This window comes from Canis lupus, chromosome 15 (assembly GCF_048164855.1).
Source record: "Canis lupus baileyi chromosome 15, mCanLup2.hap1, whole genome shotgun sequence".
NCBI lineage: Eukaryota > Metazoa > Chordata > Mammalia > Carnivora > Canidae > Canis > Canis lupus.
Window position 1 is genome coordinate 38909805 of NC_132852.1, and position 12484 is coordinate 38922288.

Here is a 12484-nt window from a genome sequence, read left to right on the forward strand (position 1 = left end):
CTCCTCCTACCTCTGTCCCTTACCCTTCCCCACATGCTCACACTTTCTCTCAAATCTTTTAAGAAAATAAAGAAATTGAAATTTTAATAACATTATTGGTGACTTTCAAAGTATTAGGTGATGGAGATTGTAATATTAACTGAGAGGCTTATGTTAACCTTTTTATTGATATATTTCTTTTGTCTAAAATTGTCATCAGTTTTGACTGGTTTTATATATTATTGTGTCTAAAAGTTATGTTAATTCAGGGGAACTTATCGATCTATAACTTGTTTTTAAAAATACAACAACCAGGGATCCCTGGGTGGCGCAGCGGTTTGGCGCCTGCCTTTGGCCCAGGGCGCGATCCTGGAGACCCGGGATCGAATCTCACGTCGGGCTCCTGGTGCATGGAGCCTGCTTCTCCCTCTGCCTGTGTCTCTGCCTCTCTCTCTCTCTCTCTCTCTCTCTGTATGTGACTATCATAAATAAATAAAAATTTAAAAAATATATTTAAAAAAATAAAAATAAAATAAAAATAAAAATACAACAACCATATGTTATCATTTTTCACCTTTTAGTTTTTGATAATATGTGTATTATTTTATGATGTGCTGATAACAGGTTGACTTTAGAGAAATCTATTGTAATTGCATTCGGTCTCCAGACTGAGTTATTTGGTGATAGATAAATGGCAAATACATTTTTATGTTGCAATTAAGTGATGTTATGGGATAAGTTTCAATTTTCTTTTTTTTTTAAATCTTGATAACTGCATGATTAATATGCGAGTTTTTTCTTATTTGCAGAGATCCTGCATATTTTGATGAAAATTGGCTAAACAGAATCAAAACCGAAGTAGGAGATAATTGGAGGCTAAAGGTATTTTCTTTTTATTTTCCCATCTGTTAAATAGTTTTTTAGTAGCGTACATATAATATTTGTTGAACTTTCACCTGATGTGTTCAGTGAGCTTTGGAAACCTAGATTGCCTAGTGAAATAATCCAAAATTAAAGGTCGGAGGTAACCTGAAGTTGCTCACAAAGATATGTATAGTATGTCAGTGAAGTCAGTGACTACAGGCATGGACTCTAGAGCTAGAGTGCCTGGATTCATATCAACTGTCTGGGAAAGTCTTCTAACCATTCGGTACCTCAGATTCTCCATTTGTAAAATGAGGATTTTAATAGGATCTACCTCACAATAAATGAATTGTGAAATAATTCACAATAATAAATGAATTAGCATATGTAACAGACTTAGGATAGTGCACAGGTAATGCTAGTTGCTAGTGTTGTTATTATTAATAATGAGAAAATATTGGTCATTGTTAACTGAGTCCAGAACACTAAGAGAATGACGTATTTTTATTTCCTTCTTAGTAGCCTTAAGTTCCAGTATTTCTCAAGCTTCTTTGAGAAAGCCAAAACCCACAGTAAGAAATACAGTTTACATTGCAGCCTCCTGTCCACCTAAACATATGTCCATAGATAGTAAGTTTTTTCCCTTATTCTATTCATTGATGATTTAATTTTTAAAAATATTAGTTACAACCCACTACATTATTTTAACTTTAAATTTTGAAATAATTCTAGATTCACAAGGGGTTGCAAAAAATTATACAGGGAAGTTCTGTGTACCTTTCGTCCAGTTTCCCCAGTGATTACATCCTGCATGACTATAATACAATATCAAAACTAAGGAACTGACATTGGTATGATCAAGTGCCCTTTTGCCCTTTTGTGTTTGTGTGTACAGTTCTGTGTAGCTCCAGCAATAATGTAGTTTCCTATAATGCTCACCACAATGAAGACAGAGATGTTCCATCTCTGCAAGATTTCCACGATGCTGCCTTTATGACCACCTCCACACCACACACTCCTCACCCTAATCCCTGGAAACCACTAGTTTTTTCTCCAACTCTATAATTTTGTTACACTAAATTGATTTGTATGACCAGTGATGATTATGACTGGCAGTTTGGAAAGCTTTAGAACCATTTCTTTTTGATACAGAGAGGAAGAGACTCAGAAATGCAAATCAGTAAGCGTGTGAAGACCCTAGACTTGAGATATGTTAAGCTTGGTTTGTCTTTATATTTCTTCCAAAAAACATATTTGATGAAAAATAGTCATTGATGGCTTAAATTTGGGTCTGCCAAAATTTAATTCCTTTTGTTTACTAAGCTAGAGTGAAGGGACACTGGTTTAAGCTACTGGCATTTGTTTTGTTTTGTTTTAAGATTTTATTCACTTATTTATTTGAGAGAGAGCAGAGATCATGAGCAGCGGGGAGGGGCAGAGGGAGAAGCAGACTCCCTGCTGAGCAGGGAGCATGATGTGAGGCTTGATCCCAGAACCCTGAGATCATGACCTGAGCCAAAGGCAGGGGCTTAACAGACTGAATCACCCAGGTGCCCCTTAAGCTACTGTTTTAATTTCTAAATAATTTTTCAAGAATAGGCAATTTAGGGACACCTGGGTAGCTCAGTGGTTGAGCATCTGCCTTCGGCTCAGGTCATGATCCTGGAGTCCCAGGATCGAGTCCCACATCAGGCTCCCTGCAGGAAACCTGCTTCCCCCTCTGCCTATGTCTCTGCCTATGTCTCTGCCTCTCTGTGTGTGTGTCTCATGAATAAATAAATAAAATAATAAAAAAAAAAGGAATAGGCAATTTAATGATTATATATTTATATAATTATTATTTAGAGAGAGAGAGAGTGGGGGAGGGGTGGAAGGAGAGGGAGAGACAGAATGCCAAGCAGGCTCCATGCCCAATGCAGAGCTCAGTGTGGGGATCTGAGCCGAAATCAAAGAGTCATTGACTCAACTGACTAAGCCAAATAGGTGTGCCTAATGATTACTTTTTAATGTTATAATGTGTAAAGCAGTTCTGGGTATTTAAAATAATGCTACTAATTAATTTGTGTTTGCTTGCTCTCTTGACTGAAGGAGTTGTATATACCCCACCTTACATACACACAACATACATCTGTACACACATTGTCTTAATATCGTGTGGCAAAGACAGTAATATAGAGAAGGGGAAATACTGTATCATATTTTTTTTTCTTAAAGATTTTATTTATTTATTAATGAGAGACAGAGAGAGAGAGGCAGAGACACAGAGCGAGAAGCAGGCTCCATGCAGGGAGCCTGATGTGGGAATTGATCCTGGGACCCCAAGGACCCCAAGGCAGGCACTCAACCACTGAGCCACCCAGGGATCCCCCTGTATCATATTTTTTTTTAAGATTTTATTTATTTATTAGAGACACAGAGAAAGTGGGGGGTGGGGGCAGAGACACAGGCAGAGGGAGGAGCAGGCTCTGTACGGGGAGCCCGACGAGAGACTCGATCCTGGGTGTCCAGGATCACGCCCTGGGCTAAAGGCGGCGCTAAACCGCTGAGCCACCAGGGCTGCCTACTTTATCATATTCTTAATATTCAGAACTGGAAATGTCAGTTCTGATTTGTATTCCTGTTCTCCATATTTTATCCTATGTTGTATTTTTCCAATTTCAAGATACCATTAATTATAAAATATATAGCTCTTTTCAATGGGAAGGAAACTACCATTTTAAAGTAACACATTGATTTTTGAGACATTTTAATGTCAAATATTAAAATATGAAAAAATGAGCATTCTAGAATAAAGAAAGCAAAGTATATTATATATTTTCCATGTCTCCAAATTTTCTAGAAGTATAAACATGTTACTTTATGAGTTTTTTTTTTTTTAAATAAGTTTTTAGGGCACCTGGGCGGCTCATTTTAGCATCTGACTCTTGGTTTCAGCTCAGGTCCTGATCTCATGAGATTGATCTGCACATAGGGCTCCATGCTCAGCAGGGAATCTGCTTCTCCCCCTTTCTGCTGGGCCCCCTTTCTCCCCACCACTCACACTGTCTCTTTCTCAAAAAAAAAAAAATAATAATGTTTTATAAAAGTTTTCAACTTATTTTTTCTCTTAAAAAGGTCTGAAAAAAATACGTCTGATTCACTGGATCACATGTATGATTAAGCCTCTTTTACCTGATAGTCACAGGTTCTTTCATCTTCTGTCCTAGCACATCTTTTGCTACTAACATTGAGTAGGTACAGTGAGGTAGATGGTCAACAGGATCATATTGTGTACACATTTAATTAATACAAACTTAACTATGAGTTGAGTCAAAAAAAAAAAAGAAAAAATAACAGCTCAAATAAATAGTATAGGTGATTCTACTGGTCATTTCACTCAGATAACACATAGGCCAGTAAACCCTTGCTTTGGAGTGGTTGAGTGATAGAAAACATCACCTTGTTTCTAAGATGCCTTTTTTTTTTTTTTTTAAGTAGGCTGCAGGGATGCCTGGTAGCTCAGCGGTTGAGCCTCTGCCTTTAGCTCAGGGCATGATCCTGGAGTCTTGGGATCAAGTCCCACATTGGCTCCCTGTATGGAGTCTGCCTCTCCTCTCTCTGCCTATGTCTCTTCCTCTCTCTCTGTGTGTCTCTCACGAATAAATACAATCTTTTTTTAAAAAAATAAATAAAGTAGGCTGCACACCCAGTGTGGAGCCGAATGTGGGGCCCAGACACACGACCCTGAGATCAAGACCTGAGCTAAGATCAAAAGTCAGACGCCCAACTGACTGAGCCACCCAGGCACCCCAGGATGCTGCAACAAATATCTTGCAATGCTGACAGTTACACTAGCATTTCAAGATATAATAGTATTTTTAATTGTATGGCTCCTAAATATTTACTTTGGCTAAAGAAACAGTAGTCTTTTCTGACAGTGGAGAGAATTTGGAGACATTATATGTTGTAGGTTACTTTAAGAGATTCCCAATTTTTGTCAGTGTGATCATAACATTGAAAATTTAACATGATTGGAAGCAGTTTTTTTTAAATAAATCTCTTGAGATCACATAAATTAAGCCATTGATAGTCCTTTTTTGATTATTATGGTAATTCACATGTGCTGTTGAATTTTATTTTTTATATTTATGATTCGAATAATTCAGAAGGTTTTTTTTTTAAGATTTTATTTATTGATAGAGACACAGAGAGAAAGGGGGAGCAGAGGCACAGGCAGAGGGAGAAGCAGGCTCCATGCAGGGAGCCTGACGTGGGACTCGATCCAGGGTCCCCAGGATCACACTCTGGACTGCAGGTGGTGCTAAACCGCTGTGCCACTGGGGCTGCCCTCCAAGGTTTTTTAAAAGATTTTATTTATTTGAGAGAGCAAGTGAGCATGAACAAGCATGAGGAGGGGGGAACGGGCAGAGGGAGAGGGAGAGGAGGAGGAAGAGGAAAAGTCTCCTCACTGAGCAGGGAGCCTAACAGACAACTTGATCCCAGTACCCTGAGATATCATGACCTGAGTCTAAGGCAGATGCTTAACCGACTGAGCCACCCAGGTGCCCCCAGGAATTTTTTATGTTAAATTATAATTTGATCTGTGCTTGGCCTTTACCCAGTTTTATCTCTCTCTAAACAGATAAGCAATTTAAAGAAAATTTTAAAGGGAATCCTGGATTACAATCATGAGGTAAGGACTTTTTTCTCAACTGCTTAGAGGTAGAATTATAGGACAATTTAACTTTATCTTTTACAATAGTTCCAAGTAAAGGAAAATTTACCTCAAAATTAGTAATCTGTTAATCTTCCATTTTATAGTTTTTAGGATGTTGGTTTGAACAACTATTAGGTAGTTATTAGATAAATGCTCTTTTTCACTATAATATATGGATAGTTTATAGATGATTATTAATTTATGTTATACTTTCTTTTCTGCCATTTATTAAGCTCTCTTCTCCCCTTGCGAAGGTGGTTTAGAATCCAGGCATTATTATATTACAGCCAACTTCCTTGCTTACTTTAGTTTGATTCCTTGGCAAACCCCCGTCTCTAGATTATCTTAGTTTATCCTCTGAGTCTGCATCAGAACAGTCAAGGAATGGCTTGGGGGGAAAAATCATGAAGTAGAACTAGTTTTACTTCAAATTTTGTGGTCACAGATACCAGATGAACACAACATAGCCTGGAAACCTATGTTATGTTTTTACTATTCTTTCCCACAAGTTTACCTGCATTTATACCTACATCTTATACTTATATCATTTATCTTCACAGCTCAGCAAGTGATCCTGTCATCCATCCTGTTACTCAAGCCCAAAACCTATAAACAATCCTATAGTCCGTCCTTCTTTTGATATCATCATAAGACCTACTAGTTAAATCTCCAAAATACAGCTTTTTCCATCTCTACTGCTACCAGTTTGTACCCAGCCATCATTAGCTCTCACTTAGAGTTATAGAGTAGTCTGGTTGGTAACCCTGATTTCACTCATTCCCTTCTATTGTCTGTTCTTATTCTTCACTCTAAAGCCAGAATGATTTTTAAAAATATAAATTTGATTATGTCATTCTTCTGTCTTTTATGGTTTCCCATTGTATTGATAATCAGATTCATACCTATTACCGTGAGCCACCAGACACTGCATGACCTCCTTACCCTGCTCACTGATAGCACTAGAGCCATATTCATCCTGCTTCTGTGCTTTAGGATTTTCTTTTTTCACTGTATGGTTATTAGACAGGGACTGACCCATTTGTCTGCATATATTTCATTTCATTTGGGGCCAATTTCCCCATAAAGGAATCCTCCATTCTCCTTCCTGATAATAAGTGTTTGGCTATCAGCATTTTCGAGTCAAATAGAGTGAATATGTCTAGGGAGCGTCTTACTGTTGGGGCATGAACCTATATTTAATCTCCCCTCTTTCTGGTACCCCATTCAGAATCTCTCTGGCTATGCTTTGAACTTTAGAGAATTTGTCTTTCTAGGGGCAGTTGAAGATATCAGAGTATTCAGTTTCTTTGCTCAGTGTATATACATACCAGATTGGGGTCTAAGTTATGGTGATGAATATTGTTATAACTTAGATATGGAAGGTAAAAATAGAAATTGGGAGTAGAATTGGGATTATAGCTCTATCCTTAGCAATGAGTTTCTGGTACTGACAAACTAATTTGTATCAAATATTTTATTTGGATACATAAATGTGAATGCAATTCTGATCCTTTTGTCCGCATTCAGATTTTAGGACAGCAAATTAATGACTTTACCCTTCCTGACGTGAACCTTATTGGAGAACATTCTGATGCGGCAGAGCTCGGAAGGATGCTTCAACTCATCTTAGGCTGTGCTGTAAACTGTGAACAGAAGCAAGGTAATTTATTTGATATTAGTGTATGCATTTAAAATAATTAAGGAAAGTAATACATATTATATATATTATTTATAAATCACCAGTGCAAACAATAACATCTTCATAAGGCCACCCTCAAACAATGCCTTTTTCTGTTTGTTTTTTAAGTTGGTTCCATACCCAACATGGGTCTCATGACTGAGAAATCAGAGTTGTGTGCTCTACCTCCTGAGCCAGCCAGGTGTCCTAAGCAATGCCATTTTCTACAATTTTGTTAGTACTTTGTTTGCAAGCATAAGAGTTTTGCAACTTAGAATACATTTAATTGTGATGATAGTCTTTCCTTTTAAGCAAGACTGCATAAGTTTTTTAGTATATTATTTTTAACTACACTGAATGTGATGAAACTTGCTATTGGACAAGGTCCTGCTAAAGTAATGTCAGTAATAATGAGAATGTTACACTACATCAGTGCAGCTCTAGGAACTTAAAGTTGGATACTTTAGATTGTGAGTATGAAGGATTTATTTCACAAATATTTACTGAATTCATGTATTATACTGGGGCTAAGAGCACAGTGCCAGACAGAACAGACACAGCACCTGCCCTTGTGGAACTGGTAGGTGAGTGAAGGGGGGAGGGCACACATACCTATGTGATCCGAGTGGTGACGAGTGCCATGAAGGTAAAGTGTAATGGGGGGGGGGGGGGCAGTCCAGGCGTGGGCCAGGGATGTTATTTAAGCAAAGATGTGGAGGAGGATGGATTAAGAGTAATCTGAAATGTAGAAACTGAATGTCAGAAAAACTTAAGTTACCTTTGAGAGATTTAAAAAAAAACCACAAGTATTATTAGAGAATAGTAAGGAAGGGATAAAGGGTGATGAAACAGATGAAAAGTAGACAGGGACTACTCTAAACAATGATGCAGTATTTTACTGTTATACTAGAAGACCTTCATAGAAGACAGATTTTTTTTTTTTTTTTTTAAGTCCAAAGGCTTTTTTCTTATTCCTTCTACCTCAGCCATGGTAATGCAAAACAGATTTTTATTTATCTATACGTTTTCAGTGTTCTAGTAATAAGTTTAATAATGGTCAACATTGTTTTCTTGGAGCCATGACTGATAGTTGGTCTGTGATCTGGCTGTTTTTTCTAACAATGTATTTATTTCTCTTTGTCCCCATGCCTTTTAGATTTTAGTGTGTATTCTCTTATATTAAGTTTTAGATTATTTCTTCATTTCAACTGAAGAATTAAAATAGAGAATTTTCTACATTTGTGAGTTTTGTATATTAACTAAGCATTTTTTGTCAAAGATTAGAAGATTAGTGTAAATAAGATTCAAGACACATTAAATCTCTAAGTAGATGCTTTGATTTTAAAAGGTGTATGATAAATTATTTAATATGGTTACTGATTTCACATAATGACCTCTTCTCTGTTGATTCTGTTAAGAAATCCATCAACTCCTAGAAGCATTTAACTGTTAAGAGTTGGCTAATTTACCGTGGGGTGGAAATAGGAAAAGACAAGGGTGTTACCTCTATCCATACATAGCCCTATGGAAAAGCAGACAGTCATAATATTTATCCAGCTTCTCACACAGACCAAGTGTTGTGTAACACCTAAATTCGGTTTCTCCTCTGAAATTGTATTTAAATGATGAAAACTTTGAATAGGATTTTAGTATCATATTTATCCAGAGGGCATTCTGTATTTTCAGAAGCAGACTTGAGAACAAAGAATCAAAGTAAGTGAGTTTCTGAGTTCAGTATTACCTGTTACTGCACATTTATGATGTGTAATGTGAGGCTTACTAAAGCGGTTCTTCCATTTGCTATGTGACTGACATTTGGACTAGGCATTTGGCTTGTTTTCTCATCTACAGAATGAGGATACAAAACCTGATGGTTATGAGGAGTAAATGAAATTGTATATGCATATTTGCTTTGTAATACATAATGCACTATACAAATAGAAAAGGCCTTATGTTTAGATGAGTTTTTCAACTACAAAAATAAGGAGCAATAGCTCAGAACATTGACCTAGCATACATTTATGTTGGCCATCTGGCTTCTCAAATGGGGAAAATAACTAGTGCTAAAATTGAAAAAGCAAAGAGTAGTAGTAGAAGACACACTCATAGTAATTATTGAGTGTCTCTCTTCTGCCTGGTACTCCTTTAGGTAGTAACAGAACAAAAATAGTTTTTACACAGCAGGAAAACTAAGTATTATATGACTTGCCCCAAGATTTCTGTTTGAGAAAAGCTAGACAAGGACTACAATCCATGTGTCTCCGTGTTTAAACATCATATTCTTTATACTAAGCTGCTTGCTGTAAATTCTGGTGCTAAAAACTAAGTTTTCAATATAGTCTTATTGACATAGCACACCTCATTCTCTAGCCTCATAGATCTGCACCAGTAATCATACATACTTGTATTTTGGACACTAAAGATTCGTTATTTATTTATTTATTTATTTATTTATTTATTTTTTCAAAAATTGTACATTAACATAGTTCTCATCATCATTTTATCATGTAGCATTTTACGGTGTTCGCGGGGAAGGGCCTTGACGTGGCAACACCGCTTCTTAACTAACGCTTCCCCTCTCACACCTAACTAACTTCCTAACCTCCCTGTTCCCACTGTTATTTTCTTCACTTCCAATAGGCTGTCATTAAATTTTCCTTCTCCATTATCAGTGCCACTACTTTTTCTTTTCCATGTTCACAGTTTTTTATTTTGAGGGCTATTTAGTCATCCTAGCTGTGCCATTTTCTCCAGACCCTTAGGATTCTGCATTTGGCACCTTTGAACACAGTATCTAAAAGCACTTCCTTGGGACGCCTGGGTGGCTGAGTGGTTGAGCATCTGCCTTTGGCTCAGGCCGTGATCCTGGTCCAAGGATCGAGTCCTGCATCAGGCTCCCTGCCTGGAGCCTGCTTCTCCCTCTGCCTGTGCTTCTGCCTCTCTCCCTATGTCTCTCATGAATAACTAAATAAAATCCTTAAAAAAAAAAAAAAAAAAAGAAAGAAAGTCTGTGATCCATTTAAAAATAAGCACTTCCCTTGCATTCCAAGACCTACAGGATGTTCCTTGTTAACAAAACAGAACAAAAAATTGAGCTCAGAATAAAGGATTTCTTTTTCCCAAATAATGGTTCTGATACATTCCTACTGTTGTCCTAAGAAATCCTGTGATTTAAGGATGTTGTGTATATTTGTATGTGTCTCCACACATTTGATTGGGTACAAGTATCCTTAGAACAACACTTGCCTAAGAATATGCCTTTGATTAACAAAAAGCTTTGACTGTAATAACCAGAATGTCCGAATGTCACAGTTTAGTGGTGCTTTCAAAGTACTTTGTTTTTTTGGATTTTTTAATGAGTTATCTGTCACGTAAAGCATATACAGCTTGGCATTCCAAATACATGAGTCTCTTACCAAAAGATCATTTCAGCAGTTTCGCAGTAAGATTCCATCATGTAATACTTGAAGTGCTGAGAAGTTTCTGGTGTATGTGTGGGAGGTTTTTTTGGATGTATGGGGGAGAGAGGTAGGTTGAGCCTAAAATTCCCTTAATTACTCTTTTAAATGTTTATTAAAATGTATTTACTATATTTGTTAGAATCGAGCTGGCCTGTTGATTTTTTTTTATGTTGAATTCCACTTTTTCCATTCATTGTTGGATTTGCAAATAAGCAAAACTACTTGTAGGGTTGTTTTTTTGTTTTTTTAATAGAAGACAAGAAATTATTTTTTCAGCTGGTCACTACTGACAGCCAAGAGATCTTCTCTTATTTGGTAGTGGTGAGGGTAAGATTGATGAAGTTATACTTTAGCTTGTTGGTGATGTATTTTAAAGCCGAGGGTTATACAATATTTGTTTAATTATGGTGTCACTTCTATCTTAACTTCATCTTAATTCTTTGTCCTAAGTAGCTCTCGGATTTATTAAGATTTTTCTCTTCTGTAGTAGAAAATATTAAGGTAGGAATTGAACATGATGCAATACGTTGATGTCACACAAGAATAAAGCACAGACATCAGTTTTTTTTAAACTGTAGCAAAGTAAATTTAAAATTTTAGGAATAGTAGTGAGTTCTTCCCATCCTGGCTTTAGGCTTTAACATTTCACTGTCTTCCTGAGATACTGTATTCCTGTGACTGTTAGCTGTAGCTTCAACTTTGTAAGTAATGGTGGTGGTAGGGAGTAGGGTGGGTTATCTTAAAGAAAGAGAAATAGTGTGATTTTCAGCTTTTACTTTACCTGTGGTACCTATATTTAACAATATATGAAGAATCCCTGGGAAGAATAAAAACAGAAAACTAGTTAAAAGAATTCATGAAGTGTGAGCCATTACTCCTTGAGTATCTTTAACTTGAACAGTGACATTCCAGATTGTTCTTGTTTTCAGAGTACATCCAAGCCATTATGATGATGGAGGAATCTGTTCAACATGTTGTCATGACAGCCATTCAAGAGGTAGGTTGGAGCTTTGTGATTACTGTTTGTGAGAAATTAAAAGATCAAACTAGAGCTTAAATAGTAGTAGAAATTTTGTTTTTATTTGTCTATCAAGATTTTATTTGTTCATGAGAGACACACAGAGGCAGAAGTAGGTTCCACGTAGGAAGCCCAATATGGGACTCAAATCTCGGGACTCTGGCATCACGTCCTGAGCCAAAGGCAGACGCTCAACTGCTGAGCCACCCAGGCGTCCCTAGAAGTAGAAATTAAAAAAAAAAAAAGATTCTCCTACTCATTTTTCTTTAGAATTTTTTTTCTTTGCACTTATGATATAGCTTGCCTCATTTTTATTTTAAAATCATATATTTGGGCACCTGGGTGGCTCAGCAGTTGAGTGTCTGCCTTTGGCTCAGGTCATTTTCCCAGGGACCCAAGATCGAGTCCCACATCAGGCTCTTCACAGGGACCCTGCTTCTCCCTCTGCCTAGGTCTCTGCTTCTCTCTCTCTCTCTGTGTCTCTCATGAATAAATAAATAAAACATTTAAAAAATTAAAAAATAAATCATACATTTAAATTTCTCATTTAAATCTTAAACATGGGCAGCCTGGGTGGCTCAGCGGTTTAGCTCCGCCTTCAGCCCAGGATGTGATCCTGGAGTCCAGGGATCGAGTCCCACAGCAGGCTCCCTGCATGGAGCCTGTTTCTCCCTCTGCCTGTGTCTCTGCCCCCCTCTCTCTCTGTCTCTCATGAATAAATAAATAAAATCTTAAAAAACTTAAACATTTGTCTTGTCGGTATAGATTATTTATTAACTACTGCTAAT

At 37.0% G+C, this 12484-nt stretch overlaps 1 protein-coding gene across 5 annotated transcripts in view; it reads left to right on the forward strand.

Moving 5' to 3' along the window:
- HOOK3 (hook microtubule tethering protein 3) overlaps window positions 1-12484 on the forward strand; it is a 143546-nt gene that overhangs the window by 64413 nt on the left and 66649 nt on the right. For all 5 annotated transcript variants that reach the window (XM_072776678.1, XM_072776676.1, XM_072776677.1 and 2 more), the window contains exons 3-6: window positions 789-861; window positions 5465-5515; window positions 7067-7199; window positions 11608-11675. In XM_072776678.1, coding sequence (XP_072632779.1) covers window positions 789-861; window positions 5465-5515; window positions 7067-7199; window positions 11608-11675 — 325 coding nt within the window. The remainder of the gene's footprint in view (window positions 1-788; window positions 862-5464; window positions 5516-7066; window positions 7200-11607; window positions 11676-12484) is intronic.